A 26,726-nucleotide genomic window follows, 5' to 3' on the forward strand; every position below is an offset into this window, starting at 1 on the left:
ATGTTGAGAACTATTTTATTAAAGATATATTTAAACAATTTTGTATCCATGGGGCATGGATGGGGAATGTGTCCATTTTTTAATACACTCAGAGCTCCAAAAACAAAATGGTCAAAGCTCTCTTTCATCTTCTTAGAAGACTTAACACACTGTTAATAAACCCCCACTAACAAAGAGGAAACTTTCTTTTATACAGCTTAACTCTCGGCAAATTGGAAAGAGGTTCTCAAGAAAATCCAAGGGGAAGATGACACTATATTGCAGAGGGTACTCATGGTCTCCACATTTTTTTGTTTTGTTTTGTTTTCACAGCTACCTTCACAGTTTCAGTCTAATTTGTGGGCTCTATGCTAAGGAGGGGTTGCTTTTGGTTGACTCATTAATTTGTGTACTTTCTTTCACTTTTGAGCAGACAATAATGCTTTATCATTATAACTCCAGTGGTTTTGAATTTCAAGACTTCTCACCACCGAAGATGCTTTTTCCCCCTGTAAGAATAGAATATCCCAAATTAAGCTTTTTATTTTGAGATAATTTCAGATTCACATACAATTATGAAAGTAATACAGAAAGCTATCTTGTACCTGTTTTTCCCAATGGTAACATCTCACATTACTACAGTAAATTATCACAACCAGGATATTGACATCGATACAGTCAAGATACAGATCATTTCATCACCACAAGGATTCTGGTTATCCTTTTAACCCATGTTACCCTTTTAAAGACACCTCCACTATCCTCCTTCTTAACACCAGGCAACGACTAATTTGGTCTCCATTTCTATGCTTTGTCATTTAAAAAATGTTATATAAATATAATTTTACAGTATGTACCTTTTAAGATTGGCTTTTTCATTCAGCACAGTTCTCTGGAGATCCACAAAGATTGGTTTGTGTCCCAGTAATTTGTTCATTTTTATTGATGAGTAGCATTTCATAGTATGGATGTATGTTTGTTTACCCATGGAAGAATCTAGGTTGTTTACAGTTTTTTACTATAAAGCTCCTAGAAATTAAATACTGTTTTTTGTGTGAATATAAGTCTTCATTTTTTGGGGGGGGATAAAGGCCCAGAAGTTTAAAAAAAAAAAAAAAAGGCCCAGAAGTACAATTGCTGGATCATATATGGTGGTTTGCAGGTTTTGTTTTTAAAGAAATTGCACACTGCTTTCTAGACTGACAGCATTCCCACCAGAAATTCTGACATTTGACATTTCCAGTAGGGATGTATCAGTGATCCAGGTTCTTTGCAACCTTGTCAGAATTTGGTGATTTCACTATTTTTAATTTAACCATTCTGATATGCGTGTAGTGATGTCTCATTGTGGTTTTGATTTACATCTCCTTAATGGCTAATGACTTTGAACACTTTTTCATATGCTTTTATCTGCTTTGGTAAACTGTCTCTTCATGTCTTTTGCCTATTTCCTAACTGGTTTGTTTGGAGTATTTTTTATCATTGAATTTTGATAGTTCTTTATATATTTGATACTATTACTTTGTCGAATTGTGATTTGCGAATATTTTCTCTTACTCTCAACCTCAGTTTTTCACAGAGCAAGTTTTTAATTTTTATGAAGTCCAATTCACCAGGATTTTTTCTTTAATGGTTCATGCTTTTGGTTTAAGAACTCTTTGCCTAACCTTAGATCCTAAAGATTTTTTTTTTCTTAATGTTTTCTGACTTTACATTTTACATTTAAATCTGTGATCAATTTTGAGTTAATTTTTGTATAAGGTATGAGACTATAAAGTTGAGGTTCATTTTTTTTGCCTACAGATATTCGATTGCTCTAACATCATTTGTTGAAAGGCTACTTCTCCAATGAATTAATTTTGCACTTTTACCAAAAATCATTAGGCAAGAGTGTCTGGTTGGCTCAGTTGGTGAAGCATATGACTCTTGATCTCCAAGTTCTGAGTATGAATCCCACATTGGGTCGAGATTACTTAAAAATAATATCTTTTAAAAAATCATTAGGCAAGGATCCCTGGGTGGCGCAGCGGTTTGGCGCCTGCCTTTGGCCCAGGGCGCGATCCTGGAGACCCGGGATCGAATCCCACATCGGGCTCCCGGTGCATGGAGCCTGCTTCTCCCTCTGCCTGTGTCTCTGCCTCTCTCTGTGACTATCATAAATAAATAAAAATTAAAAAAAAATCATTAGGCATATTTAGATGAGTCTATTTTTTTTAAAGATAGATTTATTTATTTATTTATTTACAATAGACACAGAGAGAGAGAGAGAGGCAGAGACACAGGAGGAGGGAGAAGCAGGCTCCATGCTGGGAGCCGACACGGGACTCGATTCCGGGACTCCAGGATCGCGCTCTGGGCCAAAGGCAGGTGCCAAACCATTAAGCCACCCAGGGATCCCCAGATGAGTCTATTTTTATTTCTATTTTTTCCATTGATCTGTCTATCCTTCCACAAACACCACACAATTTTAATGTAGCTATATAAGTCATTAAATATAGTGATTCTTCCCATTTTATTCTTTTCCAAAATTATTTTAGCTTTCCTTGTTCCTTTGCCTTTCTATATACATTTATAATACTCTTGTCCATATCTACAAAAAATCTTTCTGGGATTTTGATAAGAATTACATTCAACCTTTGTATCAGTTTGGGGAGAACGGACATCTTACTTATGTTGAGTCTTCTAGTCCATGAATACAGTAGGTCTCTCCATTTATAAAAATTTTAAATGTCATTCAACAGTGTATAATTTCCAGCACATAAGTGCTATATATGTTTTCTTAAATTTACATGACTTAATTTTAAAGAGCAATCGTAAATGATGTATTATTGTATTTTTAGTATTAGTGTCCATGTATTTGTTACTAGCATATAGAAATACAATTGATTTTGTGCATTTAAATTTGTATCCTATTATCTCACTTTTTCTTTCTAAAAGTTTTGCATATTCCTTGATATTTTCTACATAGACAATCATATCATCTGCAAATAGGGGCAGATTTATTTCTTCCTTTCAGAGCTAGATGCCTTTTATTTCCTTTTCTTACTTAATTGCACTGTCTAGCGCTTCCAGCTCTATGTTCTTAAGAGTGGTTGAGAGCAGATCTGACCTTGATTTGTTCCCAGTCTTAGGAGGAAAGCATTTCATCTTTTGCCATTAAGTATAATGTTTGCCTTTGTCAGGTTGATGAAGTTCCCTCTATTTGTATTTTTCTGAGAATTTCTATCATGAATTGGTATTAAATTTTGTCAAAACCTTTATTGTTTTGACCAATATGACCGTGTACTTTTTCTTCTTTAGACTATGAACACAGTAGATGACATTGACTAATTTTCAAATACTGAACCAATCTTGGATTCCTAGAATCAATCCCACTTCATAACGACATATAATTCTTTTTATATATTGCTGAATTCTACTTGCTAGTATTTTGTTAGAATTTTTGTGTCTATATTCATGACAGATATTGGCCACAAGTTTCCCATTTTTGTACTGTCTTTGTCTTGTTTTGGTATCAGTGTAACACCAGCATCAGAAAATGAAGTATTTCCTCCCTTCTATTTTCTGGAAGATTGTGTAGAATTAGTGTTAGTTATTATTTTTAACTTTTTAGTAAAACTATCTGGGCTTGAGATTTCAAATTATGAGTTCAATTTCCTTGACAGTTACAGAGCAAATTTATTCATGTAGGATGATATAGGATGAATTTGTGTTTTTCAAAATACTGGCCCATTTTCTTGTCAAATTTATGTATAGTTGCTTATCTCTTTATTATCCTTTTAATGTCTACCATCTGTGATGTTAATTCCATTTCATTTCTAATATTGATAATTTATAGTGTCTTTTCTCTCCTCTGGAGCATTTTCTGCTTTTGGTCAGTCTTCCTTGATGTTTTCAAATAACCAGCTATGTTATTTGTTTCATTGATTTTTCCCTATTGTTTCTGTTTTTCATTTTATTGCTTTCTGCTTTCATCTTTATAATTTTCTTCCTTCTGTTGGATTTTCCTTTTCTTTTTCTAAATCCTTGAGATGGCAGCTTAGATTACTGATTTGAGACTTTTCCTCTTTTTCAATGTATGCATTTAGTGTGATAAATTTTCTCAGCAGTTCTTTAGCTATGTCCCACAAACTTTGTTACCTTGTATTTTTATTTCCATTCAGTTCACTGTATTTTTTTTACTTCCCTTGAGATGTCCTCTTTGACCCATGGATTACTTAGAAATGTCTTTTTATTTTCAAGTGTTTAGTTTCCTGTTCTCTATTGTTGATTTCTAGCTTGATACTCTTGTCAGAAAACACATTTTAATTCACTTAAATATGTTGAGGTTGTTTGTGACTCAGAGTATGATTTTGGTATGTGGTCTGTGGGCTTTTGAAAATAATGTTCTGCTTTCCAAAAAATATTGATTAGATACTGTAGGCTGATGGGTGTTGTTGAGTTTTCCTATATCCCTGTTGATTTTCTATATAGTTGTTCCATAAATTGAGAGAAGGGTGTTTATGTCCCCAACTATAATTGTGGATCCATCTATTCACACTTTATCAGTTTTTGTTTAACATATTTTGCAGCTTTGTTGTTTAGTGCATGTACATTTAAGATTGCTATGTCTTCTGATGGGTTGACTCTTTTATCAATGAACTTCTCTGACGCTGGTTATTTTCTTTGCATGGGCTATTTTATCTAATGCTACTACAGTAATTTCCAGTTGTTGATGAATGTGTACATAATATATCTTTCTGTTTACATTTTACCTGACTATATGGTTATATTTTGAGTTTCTTGTAGACAGCATACAGTTAGGTCATGTTTTTTAAAAACACTCTGCAAACTCTGTCTCTTGATTTCTTAATGTAATTATTAATATAGTAGGGTTTAAGTCTTTTGTCCTCCCTTTTTCATTTGTTTTCTTTTTTCTGCTTTCCTGTAGATTACATGAATGTTCTTTAGAATTCTATTTTATCTATAATACTTTTAAGTGTATATATTTGTATAGGTTTTTTAGTCATTGCTCTAGGTATTGCATTACATATACATTACTTATTACAATCTATTACAAGTGTCATCAGTAGTTGAAGTATAGAAATCTTACCTCTCTTATGTCCTTTTGCTTTTCCTGTTTATAACTGCCTAAAATATTTTCTCAATATACCTTTAGAACTGCATGAGACAGTGTTTTTTTTTTGAGACAGTGTTATACCTTGTTTCAAGTGTCAAACACAATTTAGAAAACTCAAAGAGAAGAAAAGCTTCATTTATCCAAATTTTTGCTTACCATATTCTTCCTTCCTTCCCAATGTTCCTCAGTTCTTTCTTTCATCATATCTCTTCTGTTTTATAGAAATTCCTTCAGCCATTCTTTCAGGGTGGATCTGCTGGTCACAAATTTTTTCTTTCATCTGAAAGTCTTGATTTCCCCTTCACATCTTTTCTCTGAGTATTGGATTCTGGGTGACAGTTCTTTTATCACTTAGAAAATATTCCATTCCCTTTGGGCCTCCATGGCTTCTGATGACAAACTGATGACATTCTGGTTGTTTTCCTTTGCTTTCAGATTTTGTTCTCTCTTTAGTTTTCAAAAGTTTAATTATGATGTTTCTTAATATGGATTTCTTTGGCTTAATCCTACTGGGAGTCTGATCAGCTTCTTGAATCTGTAGGTGTATGTCTCTTGCCAAATTTGGGGTTTTCAGGCTTTACTTCTTTGATTATTTTTTCAGTCTCACCCATTCTCCTCTCCTGAGACTCTGATGACACTATTAGACCTTTTGTCATAGTCCCACAGGCCTTTGAAGCTCTGTTTACATTTTTTTAAGTTTATTTCTTCCAGATTACTCAGACTGGGTATTTCTATTTTTCTGTCTTCCAGTTTCTCTGTCTCCTCTATTCTGCTGTTAAGCCCATCTGCTGAGCTTTTCATAAGTTACTATATTTTTCTAACCTAAAATTTCCATTAGGTTCTTCTTTATGTCTTCTGTTTCTAAGACCTTCTATTTCTCTGCTGAGTCTATGTTTTGTTTCCAGCATGTTTGCAATTGCTCAATGATTATCATGACTTTTAAAAATCTTTGTCTAATAATTCTAATGTATCTGTTACCTTGGTGTTAGCATCTACTGATTATCTTTTAAAATTCAGTTTGAGATCTTCAGGTTCTTGGTATGATGAATGATTTTCATGTAATCTTGGACTTTTTGTATGTTATGAAACTCTGGATATTAAACCATCTGTTTTAGCTGGATTTTTCTATACTGCTCCAACAGAGGAAGGGGAGGGGCATTGTCTATTATCTCCAATCTGCCTCTATTGATACCTGAGAGGGACAGTTCCTCATTATTGCTGATGAGGGGTGGGGGTTCTGGTTCTTTACCTCTTTTCCACAGATACCACAGTGGGTATAGGCTCATTACCAATAGATGATGGTGAGTCTCAAACTGACATTAGGCCTCCTCTGACACCACACCAGTAGGTAGTAGAATGACATCTTATTACTGTCAAATTGGGGCAGAAGCCCAGGCTTCCTATGTGGTCTCCATTAAAACTGCATGGTGAAAGAGAGAGCTCATGACCACACAGAACCGAAATCCTGGCCTCCTATTTGGTATTCTCAAACACCACCTAGCTGGAGCACCTAATTTAAGCTTTATGAGAGTAGAAGTCAGTCTCCCAGTCAGCTTGGGTGTGAGTGGGGCCACATTTTTGTGTCTGTGATGTTTGGCTGGAGCAGCACAGCTACTGACTGAAAGTTTTCTGTCTTGCTAGGCTGTCCTTTGCCTGGTCTTTAGTTAGAGCAGATCTCTTTTAGTTTTTTTCTTTTTTTTTTTTTTTTGGTCTGCACTCATTCATGTTTCCAGGTTGCTGGCCTCTTCAGCATCAAGTCTAGGATATACAAGGCAAAAAGCAAACCCAAGCAATTCATCACTGTGTCATTCCTCATGTCTCATTTCCTTTTTCTCTCCACTTCTCAGAGTCTCTTATGTTTGTTTTACATAGAAAGTTTGAGGTATGCAGTTGTACATAGTGAAACAAATAGGGGAAAGTATATATACTCCAGAGGCTCTGTTTTATTATTTTTTTAAGTAGGCTCCGCACCCAGCATAGAACCCAAAGCAGGGCTTGGACTTGCAACCCTGAGATCAAACCTAAGCTGAGATTGAGTGTCTCAAGATGCTTAATCGACTGAGCCACCCCAGAGGTTCTGTTTTTAAATCTTTTTTGATCCCTAATGACTGCACTTGAGAGCATAAATGTACCTCTAGCTATATCTCACAAGTCTGATATTTGGTGTTTTTCTGTTATTGATTCTAAATATTTTATAGTTTGTCTTATGATTTCTTTGTTGTCCCATGAATTACACATAAGTGTGACTTAAAAATTCCAAATGGATTCCTTTTTTCCCTATATTTTTGTTATATATTTCTAATTTTGTTGACTTGTGTTTTGGTCAGAAAACTTAGTCTGTATCCCATTGATTCTTTGGCATATGGCAGAACTTGTTTTATTGCATAGTATCTGGCCAGCCAGTTTCTATTGTATAAATGTTCCTTGTATGTTTTAAGAAAATATATGTTATTTAATGATTGGAACAACCCTATGATTACTACTTATTAGGAAAGACCTTTTTCATCTATCCAATGGCTAGACACATATGATGGGGCATGGATTTTTTTTCTAGTCCATTCTTTTTGATAGTCCTGGCTTGTGCTAAAGGGGTTGGGGACAGCTCCCATCTACAGTTGCCCAAGGTCTGTTGGTCTAAGACCATTAAAACCCAAGTCCCTAGATTTTGGAGTACTGCCCTTTCTGCCTACACCACCACATACCAATAGCAGCTGTTCAAGAGTTCCCGGTTTCAGTTCCAGCTTTTGCTTCTGTAACAAAGGGCTGGCCCTTTCTTTCTCATGAATTCAATGTCACATTTAAAACCATGTTCCAGTTCTGCCTTTCTCATCTAACATGCCAGGGAGGAAGGCAATTAGGATACTGACACTCCTCTTATTTGGGGTTGGGAGTGACAGAGAAGCACAAAGCAAAGAAGAAAGAAGTAGAATGGAGTGAGTAGAGAGTATGGATTAGATGGATGCCTCCATGGGTAATTGATTCCCAGCTAGGTCAGACCTAAGAATTACTTTTCTGGAACAGTGTTTCCCAGGAATCACCAGACACTTTTGTTCCTACATGCAGCTTCCTAGGACCTTTCCCCAGCAATCATGAATTTAATAGTCTAGGGTAGGGCTCTGAAGCCTATTTTCTCTCAGCCTCAGGTGACTTTCATGGGAAAAAAGGCTTAGAATGCACTACTCTAGAATACTGTAGGATTCCCAGGTAGGTCCCACTTCTCTGGGTCTGGGATCTTGAAATCTGTGGTTTTTGGCAGATGCTACAGGAGATGTGCCACTAAAAAAATAACAAAACAAAAATTAAGAGTATAGGTTAAAACAAAAGCTTTAGATTAATGTATAGGTGTAAGAACAAAGTATGTCAGAGATAATACTGTGTACTTAGAAACTGTAAAAGTATTGATACAGAAGTTATATGTCCATTTATTCATTCATTCATTGAACATTTTTTGAGCCCTTTTATGTCTCAGATATTTCTAGGCACTAGAAATTCTAAAATAAGTAAGATACAGACCTGAATTTCAAAAAAAAAGTGTACAGAAGTATTGTATACAGAATTACAGATAGGGTAGCCAGGTAAAATACAAGATGCCCAATTAAATTTGAATTTCAGATAACCAATGAATAATTTTTTAATATATGTCCTAATTTTTTTTTCCCTCAATTTGGCAACCCTAAACACAGAAATATTTAGGAAAGCTCCCAATCCAGCTTAGGAGATAAGGACTGCAAAGTACAGTCAAATGTCAAAAGGTCTTTGATACAAACTGATTAAAATTAGCCGCCTATGGAGACTGCTGCCAAAAGCAGGTAGGACTCAAATTATACCACGTTATTCCTAGGTGCAAAAGGTATGGTGTATTCATTTGTCCCCCAAACAGCTACTAAATACCTCAGAATCTCCTTACAACATACTCAACATAATTAATATTTTTAGTACCACAGAGACTTACAGAACACAGGTTTGTGGGCAATGTCATCTAAAGTAATTCCTCCTTCAGGATTGAACTCAAAACTGCTTGTGAAGTTGTATTTTGCAGTTCCTTCTGCAGAAACCGTAACTTTTGCAGAGTCTCCCAGAACCATTTGATTGAATTCTGCACGAATAAAAGTAACTGGAGTTTCTCCTTTAAAACCTTTCTGTTGACAGAAAGATACCACTTTACAATTATACTCAAAGAGAGAATTTTCCTACATATCTGGCAATTCATTTTGACTTGAACTAAACAGTGTTTTCCATGTTTTCCTAACAAGCTATATATCACAAATACAAAAAGGGTAGATAGAAAGTTGTAGCAAACTAAACAAATCTAGTTGTAGCTAACTGCAACATTCTATTTAAATGCCATTACATTCAGAGTTTTTAAAAATAACTTCTGGTTATCCACATGGTTATAAAAGTATATTGTGAAATATTTGAAAAAGTGAGAAAAGCACACAGGAAAACAAATTACCTATAGTTTCACTCTAACACGCAAGCACTATTAATATTTTAGAATATATTTTCTAGTGCATTTCTGTGAATACACGTGTGTGTGTGTGTATATATATACACACACACACACACACATTTATACATACACCTTTTATATATACCTTTTAAAACAAAGTAAAGATCATTCATGACATCCTGTTTTGGAATGAGCTATCTGACTTCATAATAGTGAATGAATATTTTGCCATTTCATTATTCTTGTAATTTTTAAGTTACCTTATATTGTAGTTTTATTATTTAAATTCAACAATTGAAATTAATCACAAGAGAAACTCTGGAAGAATTCAGAAGAAAAAGACTTGTAGTATAGAAAAACAAAAATCACTTCTTGTTTCACCTGTTAAATGTAGTTGCCAGGTATTTTACACACATAGTGATGTGACCTGCTGATTATATAGTCTAACAAAAAGGAAAACTGAGAAAGAAATGCCATTGAAGGGCAGCCCGGGTGGCTCAGCGGTTTAGCGCTGCCTTTGGCCCAGGGTGTGATCCTGGAGACCCAGGATCGAGTCCTGCGTCGGGCTCCCTGCATAGAACCTGCTTCTCCCTCTGCCTGTGTCTCTGCCTCTCTCTGTGTCTCTCATGAATAAAAAATCTTAAAAAAAATGCCATTGAAATGTTAAGATCAGCAGGTTTGATGTTTTGGAGGGTGCAAAACCATTCCTCCTGCTGGTGCTCCCAATACATCTTCATGAAACCTGCAGATAGATGTTTGACAGGTAAACTTGAACTCAAAGACAAATATACTTTCAAGAAAATGAATAAACTAAGAACCTCTCTAATTTCCAAAAATAACTTTACCAAGTCATATCCATCTGTCACAGTGATCTGGACGGGTCTGCCTGTTGATGACATCTGCTCCATAGCAGCACTTGGGCAAAGTCCCCCTGGACTTCTTTGGTCTCTGTAAACATAATGAATCAATCTCTCCTCTCAAGTACCACAGCTGCAGAAGTACCCACATTACATCATAACCAATACTAGGTGAGAACCTAGGAAAATGCCACAGTCCAGCATTGTTTTGTGCCCTCTGCTGCTGGATTGTGCTTTACAGACCTGGTCACAGGAAGGATTCCTTCAGTTAGTGCTGACATGATCTTTATACATATAACCAATCCATGAAGCACAAATCATCACAAGACAAAGAGAGCAGGAATGGCATCTCCCTTACTTCCCACCCCACCACTACCCCCTACATCTCCCATAGTATTCTTTGGTAGGTTTTTTTTTTTTTTTTTTTTTTAATGTGCAAATCTCCCCTCAAAGATGACTTAATCTCTTTTATAAAAATATCTAACAGGAAAAAAACAGCCACATGGAATAATGGTTAGTTCATCAGTAAAAGTTCTGACATATGTCCAATTTAGTCTGAGATATTTTCTAGTTATTTTACAACACTAAGGACATAATTTCAAAAATAAATTGGTGTAAGAAAGATTTTCTACCTCAATTCAAAGTGGAACTTAATGCAATTCAAACGTTTACTGAGGACACACTATGCTATGTCTAGGACTGGTGGTACAAAAAAGGTGATACTTTGCTGTTCACAGGCTTTATAATTATTGTCTTGTGATGCCCGGGTGGCTCAGGGGTTGAGCGTCTGCCTTTGGCCCAGGGCATGATCCCGGAGTCCTGGGATCGAGTCCCACATTGGGGTCCCTGCATGGAACCTGCTTCTCCCTCTGCCTATGTCTCTGCTTCTCTCTCTCTGTCTCTCATGAATAAATAAATAAAATCTTTAAAAAATTATTCTATCTCTTCTCAGCTATTCCCTCACTTGAAGTCATCTAAACATCTCAGATCACTTGTTCAACACCATGTCTTCAGGCTCATTCAGGATCTAAGTGACCCTGACAATTTTCTTATCAAATTCACATTAGATTAAGGAGGACACGTGATGAGATGAGCACTAGGTGTTATAGTATATATTGGCAAATTGAATTTAAATAAATTAAAAAAATTTTTTTAATTCACATTAGAAACGACCTTTTTACATTACTCTCATTTTCATTAGTACCACATGAATTAGGCCTTCACTAGCCTAATTTCTCAGAGCCTGTTTCACCTTCTATAAAAGAGATAATATAACTTCTGATTTTCACATTTGTTGTGAATATCCACTAAAATAGTAAAACTGCTTAAGCTATGAAGTACAATACAAATGATATTATTAATGTGCACTGCTTTTCCTAAAAGTTCAATTACTCCCTTCAAGACAAGTAATCTCTCATTCATTTTTACAGTCTCTGAGGGCCTGGCACTATGCCTTGTCTTAGCAGGATATTTACTGCATAATGAATGCAAGAAATCTGGCTAGTTGCATTAAGGTCAGGGCGGCAGTATGACCCAGCAATTGCACTGCTGGGGATTTACCCCAAAGATACATATGCAGTGAAACGCCGGGACACCTGCACCCCAATGTTTCTAGCAGCGATGTCCACAATAGCCAAACTGTGGAAGGAGCCTCGGTGTCCATCAAAAGATGATGGATACAGAAGATGTGGTCTATGTATACAAGGGAATATTAGCCATTAGAAACGACGAATACCCACCATTTGCTTCTGCGTGGATGGACCTGGAGGGTATTATGATGAAATAGGTCAATCGGAAAAGGACAAATATTATATGGTCTCATTCATTTGGGGAATATAAAAATTAGTGAAAGGGAATAAAGGGAGAGAAAATGAGTGAAAATTTCAGTGTGTGTGACAAAACATGAGAGACACCTAACTCTAGGAAATGAACAAGGGGTAGTGGAACGGGAGGTGGGCGGGGGGCGAGGTGACTGGGTGACGGGCACTGAGGGGGGCCCTTGGCGGGATGAGCACTGGGTTATATGCTATATGTTGGCAAATTGAACTCCAATTTAAAAAATGTTTAAAAAGGTCCAGGCGGCGGGGGCGGGCTCTTGTTGCTCCCAAGAAGCACCCATTCCTTGTCATATTGCTCATAAGAAAATGCAAGGGAGGGGCACCTGGCTGGCTCAGTGGGTGGAGCATGAGACTCTTGCTCTCGGGGTTGTGAGTTCAAGACCCACGTTGCGTGTAGCGATTACTTAAAAGCAAAATCTTTAAGACGAAAGAAAATGCAAGGGAACAGTCACACCGGAAACAGGTTTCACGACGGATACGATGGGATGGGCGGGTGTCGTCTGGGGACAGGGGCGCGGTAGGGAGCTACTGCCGGGTATCTGGGGCAAAGCGAGAAGGGGCTCTAAGCCCGGCCTCAGGTGGGAGGCCTGGGATGGGCCGGCGCAGCAGCCAGCGTTTAGGTCCAGCGGGGTGGGTGGCGTTTAGGTCTGTACCTCAGTGCACTGCGCTGGGACGCGGCCTAGCTGAAGAGACTGAGGTAACGGGCGCGGTCGCAGAGCCACGGCGGGGAGTCCGGGAGCAGAGGGTTCCCTGAGCAGCGATACCGACGTCTTACCTGAGGAAGCCGCAAACGCCTTAGGCGTAACTGTAGCAACTACCTACCTCTCGCGAGAATTTAGTTCCCAAGCAATCACCACAAAGTTTATCCCAAGACTCGCGATAAAGTTTTAGGGCGGGAAACAGAGCTGGGGGTGGGGGTGGTTTCTGCGCTTGGGCTCTGGGAATTGCTTGCTGGAGCCGCCCGGTCCTGCCTGGGATCGCCTCGTCCGCGGGTGCAAATTTGCATCCACACGAGCCTAAAGTTTTCCAACTTTTGATTTTGTTTTCTCGACCCTTTTCTTTCAATATCCTTACATAAATAGAAGAAAAACCAAGAGGACATTTACTTAAAATAAAAGCGTTTATTGCATGGTTTTGAAAACAGGTCATTTAAATCTTTCTCCATGAAAAATGCAGATGATAGGGGCGCCTGGGTGGCTCGGTGGTTGAGCATCTGCCTTTGGCTCAGGTCGTGATCCCGGGGTCCTGGGATCGAGTCCCACATCGGGCTCCTTGCAGGGACCCTGCTTCTCCCTCTGCCTGTGTCTCTCATGAATAAATAAATAAAAATCTTAAAAAAAGAAAAATGCAGATGATAGTATTTTAAAAGTGACCCTCTATATGAAATAAAAGATAAATACTGTATGATTTTAGTCATATGTGGAATTTAAGAAACAGCAGATGAAATAGAGGTTTAAAAAAAAAAGCAAACCATAAAAGACTCAACTGTACAGAACGCGCTGAAGGTTGCTGGAGGGGAGAGTGGCAGAGGGGGTAATGGGTAAAATAGGTTAGTGGGTAGTGGGTATTGAGAAGTACACATGTGAGGATGAGCACTGGGTGTTCCATGTAAGTGATGAAGCACTAAAATCCTACACCTGAAACTAACGTTACACTGTATGCTAACTAACCAGAATTTAAATAAAAACTTGAAAAATAAACTTGGAAGAAAAATAAAAGTGAGCCTCTCACCGTACTGTTGGTGAGACTGCAAAACAATCATACTTCAGTGTTCAATACTTATACAATGAACAGATTTGAAGGATATGATATTAATCCAAAATTTTAATACATTTCAAGCTCAACATTAGGATTTTGGAATAGTAAAATAGCAAAAACGTGGAAACAACCCAGTGTCCATCAATGTTAGAGTGGATGAATAAATTGACATAGGCACAAAATAGCATATTACAAAGCAGTCTAAATGAACGAACTATAGTTATCATATGAATGAATCTTAGCAACATACATACTTTTTGGGGGAGAGCGTGGCTTAAACCATGGAAGTTTATTTTCTCACAGTTCTGGAAGCTAGAAGTGCAAGATCAGGCTTTGCCTGATTAGGTTTCTGGTAAGAGCACTTCCTGGATTGCAGTCTGCCAACTTCTTGGTGTGTTCTCACATGGCCTTTCCTCAGTGTGTGCACACACAGAATTTTCTGGTATCTCCTCTTATAAGGGTACTCATCCTATCAGATCAGGACTGCACTCTTATTAAGGTTTATTAAACCCTTATTACTTCTTTACTGCAGATTAGACACAATGAAGATTACAGCTTCTACATATGAGCTTTAGGGAGACACAGACATTCAGTCCATAACAGAAGGGAGTAAAGTATCCTAGGTGAAGCTGAAATGGCAAGCTTCAAAATGTCAAAACTCTGTTATGTCACAATGGAAACTAAAACTCTAATGACCCATGTTTATTAATATACATACTTTCAAATGCTGCAATGTTAAGAGCCAGCTTGAAGGGGCTCCCACTGGCCAAATCAGAGACAATTGGGGCATCAAAATAAACAATAATGGATTACAATTCATTGAGTAAAACAGGAATCTACAAGTTCACACTGATGTAAATAAATGGAGAGAAAGAAAAGCTCTAATAGTAAAATGCTAATCCAAAAAAAGCAGAGGAAATGATGGAAATAGAGAATTACCTTTGGCACCCATTACAGAGATGGATGATTCAGGCAGGGTCTTCAGTGGACACTGAAGGTTGGTGGGAGGAGGTTTGAGAAGAGGATATTGGCATTATTTTGGAGTACTAATCAATTACAAAGGAGAAATGGTAAAATGAAACCAACAAGATCATGTGATTAAGGTTAATCACCAGGGTTGGGAGGAGTCTACACTGCATGCCTCCTGTTGGTATTCACTGGGAAAAGCAATGCATCATTTTGCGGTATTCCTGCTATCAGGTTGTAGGCCATCCTACAAATAAGTGAAAATAAATGCTGTACTCTTTGAAACTGTTACAGACATAAAGATGGGGAACTATTCCAAATTAAAGGAGTCTGAAAATACATGACAACTAAATGCAAAATGTATTCCTATTTGGTATTTTGGACCAGAGAAGAGACATTGTCGGGAAAATTTGAATGGGCTCTTTGGATTGGATGGTACTGTACCAAAATTGATTTCCCGATTTGGAATGTTGTTTTTGTGTACGAGACTGTCCCTATTTAGGGGAAAATACACAACAGAGTGTTTAGGAGTCATAGAACATCATGTCTATAGTTTGCTCTGTCAACCCTCAAAATGTCCAGAAAAAATAAAAGAACGTATGCATGTGCATATGCACACACATATAAAGTGAGCAATGAAGCAATAAAATGTTAACTATATGAGAATCTGGGTGAAAATGACATGGAAATTCTTTGCACTGTTTTTGGCAACTTTTCTGTACATTTGCAATTATTTCAAAACAAGTTATGACACACATACCACGTCCATGGAAACATGAGGATACAGAATTACCAGAGCCAAATTTTAAAAATAAATTTTATTTCTGCTATAAACATATTAAAATTATAAAAATTAAGATCTTTTAAGGTTGCAGTATATATTTAATAATAAAAAAAAAAGTAGACCTATGAAACTATTGAATAAGGCATTGCTCTCTGAATTTTTTTCCCAGGTGAGGGCTGTGAGTAAATTTGCATCGAGACAGCCATCCTATCTTGCTCATGAAATATTTTTTTACCTAATAAGTGAGGGTTAGGGGCAAATCTTTGCTTGGGAACTGTTCAAGATCACTCATGATGCGTCAGCAAAAAGGATAAGTAACAGGTGTCACTTCCTTAAACATAATTAATCATTGTCACGAGACAATGACACTGTAGAGGGCCTGAGGGCAAAACCTTGTGTTGTAGTTCTTTTATTCTCCTGGAGTGCTTAGCAGTAGCCACTCTGAATTTCCTATAGTCCTTACAAAGAAAGGCATTCAAATGTTTTTTGACTGATTGAAAACATCAACCTCATAATAAAACATGGAAAAGACCATCTTTAATACAACAGTACTGAGAGTCAGAATTAAATCATCTGCATATATAAGCCAAATTGGGGGCAAAAAGAAGCTCTAATATCTGATAAAAGAATTCAAAGGTTTCAAAGACCTCCACACTAAATGACTCACTATCCCAACAAATTCCTTTCTTGTTACTCCAAAACCATTTTCTAATCAGCTAATCTATTATTTACAGTCAATTTATTGCCAATAGCATGCAATAATACAATCAAATGTATTGCTTGCTCACCTTCAAGTTGACTTAGAGTCAATACCATCACTATCAACATCCCAGATGGATTTTTTGCAGAAATTAACAAGTTGATTCTAAAATTTGCATGGAAATGCAAAAGAGCCAAAATAGCCAACACAATCTTGAAAAAGAACATAGCTGGAGGACTTATACCTCGCAATTTCTAACTTATACAAAGTTACAGTTATCAAATAATTAAGTATAGCTTAATCAAGGCATAAGGATAAATGTATAGACAAATGGAATGGAATTGAGAATTCAGAAATAAAACTTTGTATTTATGGTCCATGAATTCTGGCAAGAGTGCCATGACCATTGAATGGGGAAAGAACAATCTTTTCAACAGATAATGATAGGGCAATCATATATGCAAAATGAAGAAACTGGACACCTACTTCACCATATATAAAAATGAACTAAAAATGTCAAAGACCTAAATATAAGAGCTACCACCATAATAAATTTAGAAGACAACATATGGGTAAATCATGTTAAGCCTTCATTAATTAGATAACGATTTCTTTGACATGACACTGAAAGCACAAGTGACCAAAGAATAGAAAAATTGGACTTCATCAGAATTTTAAAGTTTTGTGCATTAAAGGAGATCATCAAGAAAGTTAAAAAGGAGTATCTGGGGCAGCCCCAGTGGCGCAGTGGTTTGGTGCCGCCTGCAGCCTGGGGTGTGATCCTGGAGACCCAGATTGGGTCCCACGTTGGGCTCCCTGCATGAGGCCTGCTTCTCCCTCTGCCTGTGTCTCTACCTCTCTCTGTGTCTCTATGAATGAACAAAAAAACAAAAAAACAAAACAAAAAAAAAGGAGTATCTGGTAGGCTCAGTCAGTAGGGCATGCAACTCTTGATCTTGGGGTTTTGAGTTTGAACACCATGTTGGGCATAGATTACTTAAAAAATTTTTTTAAAAAGTAAAAAGGCAATCCACAGAATAGGAGAAAATATTTATAAATCTGTATTTAGTGGCTGTATCATTCATTTTTTGTGTTTATGTTTTTCTATCTTAAAAAACTTTTCTGATTGGAAAGTGACTTCGTCCTCCCTGGTAAGCTCATTCACAGAGAATGCAAAGGTCCCAGCAAGGAGCATGCCTTTGACCAAACCAAAGTCATACCTCCTATATCAGGCCTTCACCCCAGGAGGCTATATTATTCTGCCTTAATTATCCCAGGGCCAGTTATGAGGACATTAGAGACTACCCAACTAGCCCAAATACTACCAAAACTATTCAAACTAGCTGATACTGAACTGTTTATCCTGTCCTGCTTTGCCTTTCCAGAAACCCCAATAAAGATCATGGCCTAAGCATTCCCCTGGGCCTCCAGACTGCCCTGGAATCTTTACCATGTGGCCCAGTGAGTGCAGTACCTCTTATCTCTAGGATGTTTGAATATAATAGTTTTCCTGACCCTCTCCTGTGTCTCCTCTTGTGGCTGCACCTAAACTGATAATTTCATACAAGAATAGAGAACAAAAATCATATCTGATAAGGGTCTTCCATAAAAATATATAAATAACCCTTACAACTCAGTAATACAGAGATAAATAACCCAATTTTTAAATGGACAAAGTACTAATACTTTTGTCAAGACATTTTTCCAAAGAAGATATGCAAGTAGCCAATAAGCACAAGAAAATAAGTCATTAAGAAAATGCACATCAAAGCCACAAGGAGAGGTCACTTCACATCAACTAGAATGGCTATAATCAAAGAGATAGTGATAGTGTTGGGTTAGGATGAAGAGAAACTGGAAGCTGGGTTCACTGAGGGGTAGGACTGTAAAATGGTGCAGCTGTTTTGGAAAATAGTTTGGCAGATCCTCAAAAAGTTAAACATAAGGGTACTTTATGATCCAGCAACTCCACTCCTAGTTCTAAAGCCAAGGGAACTGAAAACACATGTTCACACAAAAACTTGTACATGAATGTTCACAGCAGCATTAATCATAATGGACAAAAGGTAAAAACAACCCAAATGCCCATCAACTGATGCATGGACAAAAAAAAAAATGTATATCCTTATAGTGGACTCTTCAGCCATAAAACAAAATGAAGTACTGACTCACCTACAACACAGATGAACCTTAAAAACACTATGCTAATTGAATGAAACCAAACACAAAGGGCCACATACTAAATGATTCCATTCATATGAAAAGTCCAAAATAGGCAAATTCATAGAAACAGAAAGATTAGTGATTGCTAGGAGATGGACAAGAGGAAGTAGAATGAGGAGTGACTACTGGTAGGCCTAATGTTTCTTTTTGGACGATGAAAATACTCAAAATTGATTATGATGATCATCACAGAAATTTGTGAATATGCTAAGAACCACTGAAGTGTACATACACTTTAAAAAGGTGAATGGTATAGGACTTATTTCTCAATTTTCAAAGTTTAAAAATATATTGCTCTTATCTTTTTCTTTCCTTAATACCTTATCCTGACTTCTGGTATTTACCAAAGCCCATCACTGTTACTTTTTCAAAATCCACATCAAACTGGAACTTTTTCAATAAAACTATAAAAAAGTAATTAACATCCATCCCATTATCCTGTCCATGTTGTACATAGGTCTACCTCTCTTAGAGTAAGGTTGTACAGTTGTACATAGGTCTCTACAGTTGTACATATAGGTCTACCTCTCTTAGTATATGTGCTGCCGAAGCGAGCACAGGTCTACCTCTTAGAGTAAGGTTGTATCATATGCCACCTTACATGCCCCTTACTATTTACACAAAACTAATGTTCTTTGAATTATAATTGATATTTACTATTCTCAATTCTTAGTACAGTCGTTCGCCAAATCTATTAAATTTCTGCTTTGTGTTGGGGAGCTTCACACAAAGAATAGGGTTCTCATCCTCAGCAGAATTTATAATCTAATATTTACAATTTTTTGTATCGTAATTTTTGTTTAGAACCCTTAGGATATTTAAAACCTCCTTTTGTATTTCTGACTACCCATTATAATGCTCAATATACTCAATAAGTAATTACTCAGTAGTGGGGATAAACCAACGAGTTTTGTAATGATACGGCTACATCATTAACTGAGCTCCTGAACTACTACTCCAAAGAGCTAGCATCCAATTTTCCCAGAGATACTATAAGTTTCATTCACTAATTGAGTACCTCCTGTATGTCAAGCTTCACTTTCTTGAATCATGATTAAATTGCAACTAATTTTTAAAGTTTTTCTTATTTTTTTTTAAACCAAGGGCCAATAAAGATCATTAGGGAGTTTTAGTAGACATAAAAGTAGGCTATATATTATTTATATTTATGCATATAAACATATAATCCCTTTTAAAAAGTTGCTACAGGAATACTCATCCTTTTTCCACGTGAAAGTTTAGCATTTATAAATATAGAATGAAAATTTATGTAAAATAAGATGCAAATTACTCTTATAGGTTAAAGAGCTGAATCTTTAAAAAAGTAATACAGTTTTGACATACTACCAACTATAACTGTCCAATGGACCTACTAAGGTTTTGGAACTTAGTGAACTTTGGAACTTTTTGAAAACTAAAAGTTTTCAGCAACTTTTTCTTTTATTCAGCTTTATTACACAGAACTAGAGATTGTTGTGATATTTATTTTTTTGTGATTTTTATTTAATTTGGGATTCTGATTAGAATAAGAACAGTGAAAATTATGCCTTATAAACATTGCATTATTACTACCATCATTGTGATATGGCTTCACATTGATTGTAGAGGAAAAAAAAAAAAAAAGAATTAAGGCAATAACCACATGTGCAAACCAAGCACAATACCCTGACACAGTCCTTAGTAAAAAGCTCTTTTGGTTAGGTGATGGTTGATATTGCTGCATGCAGATAAGTCATTGAAGGATATGCTTCATTTATTTAGAAAATCTCTCCTACTGGCCCACGATAGCCAGAAGAAGCTTTCGGTAATCTCCACTTGTGTCACTTGCAATCATTGTGCCCAGGGTCTTCTGATACATCTGACTGAACGTCTGTTTTATTTGTACAAGATCAATCTGCATGCAAGAGATGATATTTTTGATGTTAGAAAAAAGCTGTTAAAAGGAAACTGATATTTATTGGAATTATTCTTTATTTATTTATTTTTATTTTATTTTTTTAAAAGATTTTATGTATTTATTCATAGACAGAGAGAGAGAAAGAGGCAGAAACACAGGCAGAGGGAGAAGCAGGCTCCATGCAGGGAGCCCAACGTGGGACCCGATCCCGGGTCTCCAGGACCACACCCCAGGCTGCAGGCGGCACCAAACCGCTGCGCCACCGGGGCTGCTCAGAATTATTCTTTAATAGTGAAAAGAACCTAATTCTAAATCAAAGCAGAGGGGGCGGAAAACACCAAGTGACTGACATTTCAGAGCTAGCATTCTTACCACTGCTAGCATCACCCAGGGAAGGGCTAATTCACTGTTGTGTAAAGATACTATGAATAAGGGTGGTACTAGTTTCATCTATTATCCCCAAAATATTGGTCAGTTAAAAACCATTAAAAAGGGACACCAGGGTGGCTCAGTGGTTGAGCGTCTGCCTTTGGCTCAGGTCATGATCCAAGGATCCTGGGATCCAGTCCTGCATCAGGCTCCCCACAGGGAACCTACTTAGGTCTCTGCCTCTCTCTCTGTCTTTCATGAGTAAATAAAATCTTAAAAATAAACAAATAAATAAATAAAAACCACATAAAAAATTGATAGGATGGTTACTCTCAAAAACACAAAAAATAACAAGTGTCTGCAAGGATGTGGAGAGACAAGAATCCTTGTGCGTTGCTGGTAGGAATGTAAAACAGGGCAGCCGCTATAGAAAAGGTTTGGTGACTCCCAAAAAAATTAAAATATAACTACCATATATATGATATAGCAGTTCCACTTCCAGGTATATACACATACGAAAAAACAAGGACTTGAAAGCAAGAACTCAAGCAAATATATGTACAATTATGTTTACAATAGCTAAAAAGTGAAAGCAACCCTAGTGTCTATTGACAGATTTATTCATCTACAGATGGTGGTGTATACATACAATGGTACATTATTTAGCCTTAAAAAAGAAATTCTGACACATGCTACAACCATGGATGAATACTGAAAATGTTATGCTAAGTGAAAGAAGCCACTCACAAATGGATAAATACTGTATGATTCCATTTATCCAAGGTACCTAGAGTAGTCAAATTCATAGGAAGAGAAAGCAGAATGTTGCCAGGGGCTGGGGAGAAAGGAGAATGGTGAATGATTATATAATGAGTATGGATTTTCAGTTTTACAAGGTGAAAAAGTTGTGGTGGTAATGATTGTACAACAATGTGAATGTACTTAATTTAAGCCACTGGAATGCATACTTTTAAATGGTTAAAATGTTAAGTTTTAGGTTGTGTATATTTTATGCTTTAAAGAAAAGATTGTGCTTAGAAAATTTAGGTCTAAGTACAAATTAAGTTTTTTAAAAACACTGTATGATGGTGATCTTTTAAAAATGATTTACCTTCTCTACTCTAATTTAGTAGCATGTTTTCTTTTAAAAAGAAGTCCAATAAATATATAAAGTCAAAGAAAGGAAAACATTTGAGGTATATTTAGGTAAAGAGAAAAAGATAAATTTTTAAAACTTGTTTTATAATTAAAAGGCATGCTAAATTTCAAGAATTTTTGTATCCAATAGGATTAATCTTTCATATAACTTTTTACATTAGCAAAATAAAAAAGATAAACATTTTTCCAACTTAGCATACATCAGTATTCTCTGCAGACCTTCTCAAGTAGGAAAATCTCTTGGCACTGGACATACGGAGACACAGTGGTCTGTTTCACTAACCCAACCCTCTCGCACAGGATGAATAAACACTACTTTACACAGCTTCTACTAGCAGTGCTAAAGCGAGCTCTTTCTGAACACCATTCCTAATGACCAGCTGAGGAACTTTTAGGAAATGAACATTCAAAATAAAGTAAGATCAGGGGTGCCTGGGTGGCTCAGTCAGTTAAGCATCCTAACTCTTGATTTCAGCCCAGGTCACAATCCTAGGATTCTGAGATCAAGCCCTGCAAGGGTTCGTACTCAGGAGGAGTACGAGGTTTAAAGGCTCTCTCCCCCTCCATCTCTCTCCCAATTTGTGTGCTCTTTCTCTCTCAAATAAATAAATAAATCTTAAAAAAAAAAAAAAGAAAATCAAGTAGGATCAGACAAGAAAAGACAGCCTCACCTCACTTCGAGTGACCACAATCCTGACCAGGGTGGAGTCATCTGTGCCAGCACCTTTCATAGAATAGTAGAGCCTCTCAGCAAAGAAGGCGGGGCGGTTGAGGGCACATTGCACTGCAAATTAGAGATACTTTACACATGATGCCTTAACAAAGGTATCCATGCTCCAGCTTCATTTATCACCTTTAGCCGCCTTTGATCCTTATCATCTCAGAAATCTTGATTTTTCTCAGCATCCATCTATCTTTCTAGCTGTCAGACAGGTTACCTTTCATTCTAGAGGATTCCCTTTAGCCAATAAATCCCATTATTTTTTCCTCCATCGATGTAATACCTTAGATTCCTTACATTTTCCCCCCCTTCAAGTGAAAAAATACATAGCAACTGAATCCTGGTAATATCTTATGTAAAAGAAATAATAACTGAAATCTGAGTTCTTGATGTCAAATATATCATTTGGGTGACAGAAGGATAAGAGATACATTCTAATATAAAAAACAGATGTGAGGGCAGCCCAGGTGGCTTAGTGGTTTAGCTTTAGCACTGCCTTCAGTCCAGGGTGTGGTCCTGGAGTCCTGGGATGGAGTCCCACGTCAGGCTCCCCTGCATGGAATCTGCTTATCTCTCTGCCTGTGTCTGTGCCTCCTCTCTCTCATGAATAAATAAATAAATAAAATCTTAAAAAGAAAAACAAAAACAAACAGATGTGAGCCAAAATTTGAAAATGTTAATAAGTCTGATACGTTTTCTTTCTGGAAAATTAACTTAGCAGAGTCTCTTCCTGCAGATGGCAGAGATATACTAACTGTACATTATTGCTTTAACTACAATTACTATAGTAATATTTATAGCACACTCAACTAATAACAATGTGTTACTAATAACTCTCTTTAGTCATATATTCTCCATAAGAATTAAATTTCCATTTCTTTGGACATCTCAAAGAACACCAGAAACTGGAGTTTTTTATTTCAAAGGGAAAAGAGTCTCAATGGACTGAATATTTGAAAGATCAGTTTTTGGGGGGGCACTGGCTGGCTCAGTCAGTGGAGCATGTGACTTGATCTCGGAGTTGTGAGTTCAAACCACATGTTGGGTGGAAAGATTATAAATAAACTAAAAAAAAAAAAAGGGGGGGGGTTTGTGGGGACACCTGGGTGTCTCAGTCAGTTAAGCACCTGCCTTTAGTTCAGGTCATGATCCCAGGATCCTGGGATTGAGCCCCATATTGGGCTCCCTGCTCAGTAGGGAGTCTGCCTCTCCCTCTGTCCTTCCCCCTGCTCAGGCTCTCTTGTTAAATAAATAAATATTTTTTAAAGGTGTTTTTTTGGGAGCTCAAAATGAGGCTTTTTATGGTGGCACTTGTAGTTCTTTAGGGCTTTCCCATTCACTTTAATGGAAATGTTATATCTGCTGTAATTCTTGCTTAGTCCTCATGAAGGGCATACAGAATAAAGACCAAATAATTCCAAAACAATCCTTTTTGATCACACCACCACCATTCATAGGGAACTGTATAAAAAACATAGGATTAGTTCTGCCTAAGCAGATTCCCAGGAGGCTATAGCTATATTAATTATCACTTAATGGTAACAACTATTCAAAGCCTCATTCATCTACAAATAAAATAAAAGCAAAACATAAAAGTATCTTACAGATAGTCTTTAAACCACTTTCAACATTTCCAGAAAATTCACGGGCAACACTACTTAGCAAATCTCGATTAGCCACCTGCAAACAAAAAGTACAAGGGTTAAAATATTTTCACAACTTAAAACTGAAACCAAACCTTTAAAAGAAAAGCTCATACCCTGGAATAAGCCTCCACAGTAGCTTTCAGCTGAGGAAAGCTTCTTGTGGCAAGAATCATGTTAAAGCAAGATTCATCTGTCCCAAGTCTCCCCTCACCAGCTTGATAGAGACGTTGAGCATCTTCCTGAGCCAACTGGTGGTTAACATTTTGGTTCTCATCACGATTTCCCTGCAACAGAGGAAGGCAGGAATTGGAAAATATGATACAAGCTCTATTAAAAATTTTTTAACAATGTAGTCACTTTTGGACTTAAAGGGACAATTTGTTAGAGATTAATGCATAAAGTTTGCCATGCATGTCTTCATTTCCAAAGAACCTATACTAGTGTAACTAGTACTTTATTATACCACCAACTATGGAGTTTATAATATTTGATCATGGTTTAATGAGGTTATATTAAAATGAGAGGTTTTCGGGGCATTAAAGACAGTTAAACCAGAAAAGTTTCTGTAAAAAATTATTTATATACATATATACATATATACACACACACACACACACACACACACACATATATAACCCCTCCCCCACACAAAAAGAAAAACTTCTCTACTAGGAGATATAAACTCTCACTCAAATGAAGAAATTATAATCCTCCTTAGCTGGGATTTAAGATCAATATGCAGTATACTGAGTTCCACTTTGTATTCATTCATGCAGCTAAAAAGTATATGGCACTTGTTTTGTGTGAGGCTGTATTAGTCAGGGTTCTTCAGAGAAAGTGAACCAACAGGATGTGCTAGGTGGTAGGGACAAAAGAAAGACAAGGTCCCTGCCCTCAAAGGATTTAGATCAAGGGAGGGAATATGTAATATGGAAGCTTCATGAATCTCCTTTCCTTTAGTCAAGTGTAGTCTTAATATGTAAGTTTTATTTTAAATACATAAAAATGACACATAAGCTTTTTAGAAAAAGCTGTAAATAACTCCAGTTATGCTGGACTGTGCCAATTTGTGTATCAAACTCTTCCCTGGAAAGGGGAAGGAGAGAGCCAGAGAGGAAGCTCTAGGCCAGAACGAGAGTAAAGCTTATATGGGCATTTGGTTTCTCTCAAAAATAGAAACACAAACCCAAAAGAAGGAAAGGCTGCCCTCTAGAGTCTCTGTGTCTGTCTGAGGAACAAAATGGAAAGGTATTCCTTGAAGGTGAGATGCTGTATTCTGAGGAGTACTGGGCAGAAGAAATATGCAGAAGCATACTCTAAATGGAAGACTAAAGAGAGCACATGAAAAGATGTTCAGGAAAAGCTTCCCAGATGACTGCCTGCCTTTGGACTCAGACACACAACATCAGTAGCATTTTCCTGGGAAGCCATTCTTCTGCTCACTCTGTAAGAGGTCCCTTTACTTTGTAAAGTAGCTGGGCCTTGAATTCTGCATAAAGAGACTCAGCACCTCATAAAAAGTCTTAATAATCATTTTTTAGTGTTAAGTCTCTGTTCCTGCTTTTGTTGTCTTGTTATTGTTTTTAAATGCTAATCTACTCCCTTATTCTGTTATTCCACGGTGGGGAAATTCAGTTTCTTCCCACCCATTTGCTTTATTTTCTCATTTCCACATCCACTAACTGCTGCACACGGTTCTTGGCAACTATCTCCCTTTGCTCTGAACAGCCGCCTCTATTTTCAGATCCCTCCAGAGTGTCCAACCTTGTGACTAGCAGGATAGCCAATAACTCCTGATACTGAACCAGTATGCTGGTCTTCAAATAAACCATCACCTCATTCTGTGTGTTTAATATCATCCCAAATACTCTATTTGGAGAGTTTTCTGTCACTGCTCCAGCACATCTGGCAAATCAGAATAAGGGATGGTGCTAATCACAACATTACTATGAAGTGTGAGAAGTTTCTGCACTTCTGTCTCTCCTCACAGTTTCCACCTCCTATAGCACTTCCATGGCAGTCCTGCATATTTTCAACTGATGGTCCAATTTAACTGACAGTACAATGCTAAGCTTAGAAGTACAAGATTCTTCCCAGCCTAAAATACAGAGCCTCAACTTGATTTCTGATTCCATATACCTTTAAAGAGGTTAATTTCTAATCTCTTACAAAAGCCAGATCTGCATAATAAATCTAAATTGTGACTACAAAGAAATGTGTACACTGTAGTCTGTGTTAAGAATTCCTAAAGATGGCAACAT

At 36.9% G+C, this 26,726-nt stretch overlaps 2 protein-coding genes across 16 annotated transcripts in view; both read right to left on the reverse strand.

Moving 5' to 3' along the window:
• The window catches only part of CFAP70 (cilia and flagella associated protein 70), a 96,564-nt gene extending 83,502 nt beyond the window's left edge, over nucleotides 1-13,062 (reverse strand). For 7 of the 12 annotated variants that reach the window (XM_072823560.1, XM_072823559.1, XM_072823555.1 and 4 more), the window contains exons 1-3: nucleotides 12,897-13,058; nucleotides 10,394-10,496; nucleotides 9,051-9,237 (exon numbers count right to left, since the gene is read on the reverse strand). In XM_072823560.1, the coding sequence (XP_072679661.1) occupies nucleotides 9,051-9,237; nucleotides 10,394-10,456 (250 nt within the window). In that variant the 5' untranslated portion in view covers nucleotides 10,457-10,496; nucleotides 12,897-13,058. Of the gene's footprint in view, nucleotides 1-9,050; nucleotides 9,238-10,393; nucleotides 10,497-12,144; nucleotides 12,168-12,896 lie in introns of those variants that run through there. The other 5 variants (XM_072823561.1, XM_072823553.1, XM_072823554.1 and 2 more) reach the window with 4 other exon arrangements.
• Nucleotides 13,063-15,766: 2,704 nt separating this feature from the next.
• The window catches only part of ANXA7 (annexin A7), a 32,383-nt gene continuing 21,423 nt past the window's right edge, over nucleotides 15,767-26,726 (reverse strand). For all 4 annotated transcript variants that reach the window (XM_072823549.1, XM_072823547.1, XM_072823548.1 and 1 more), the window contains 4 exons: nucleotides 24,579-24,749; nucleotides 24,424-24,499; nucleotides 22,770-22,882; nucleotides 15,767-20,568 (listed from right to left, as the gene is read on the reverse strand). In XM_072823549.1, the coding sequence (XP_072679650.1) occupies nucleotides 20,446-20,568; nucleotides 22,770-22,882; nucleotides 24,424-24,499; nucleotides 24,579-24,749 (483 nt within the window). In that variant the 3' untranslated portion in view covers nucleotides 15,767-20,445. The remainder of the gene's footprint in view (nucleotides 20,569-22,769; nucleotides 22,883-24,423; nucleotides 24,500-24,578; nucleotides 24,750-26,726) is intronic.

The sequence above is a fragment of the Canis lupus genome, chromosome 4 (genome assembly GCF_048164855.1).
Source record: "Canis lupus baileyi chromosome 4, mCanLup2.hap1, whole genome shotgun sequence".
Classification (NCBI taxonomy): Eukaryota; Metazoa; Chordata; class Mammalia; order Carnivora; family Canidae; genus Canis; species Canis lupus.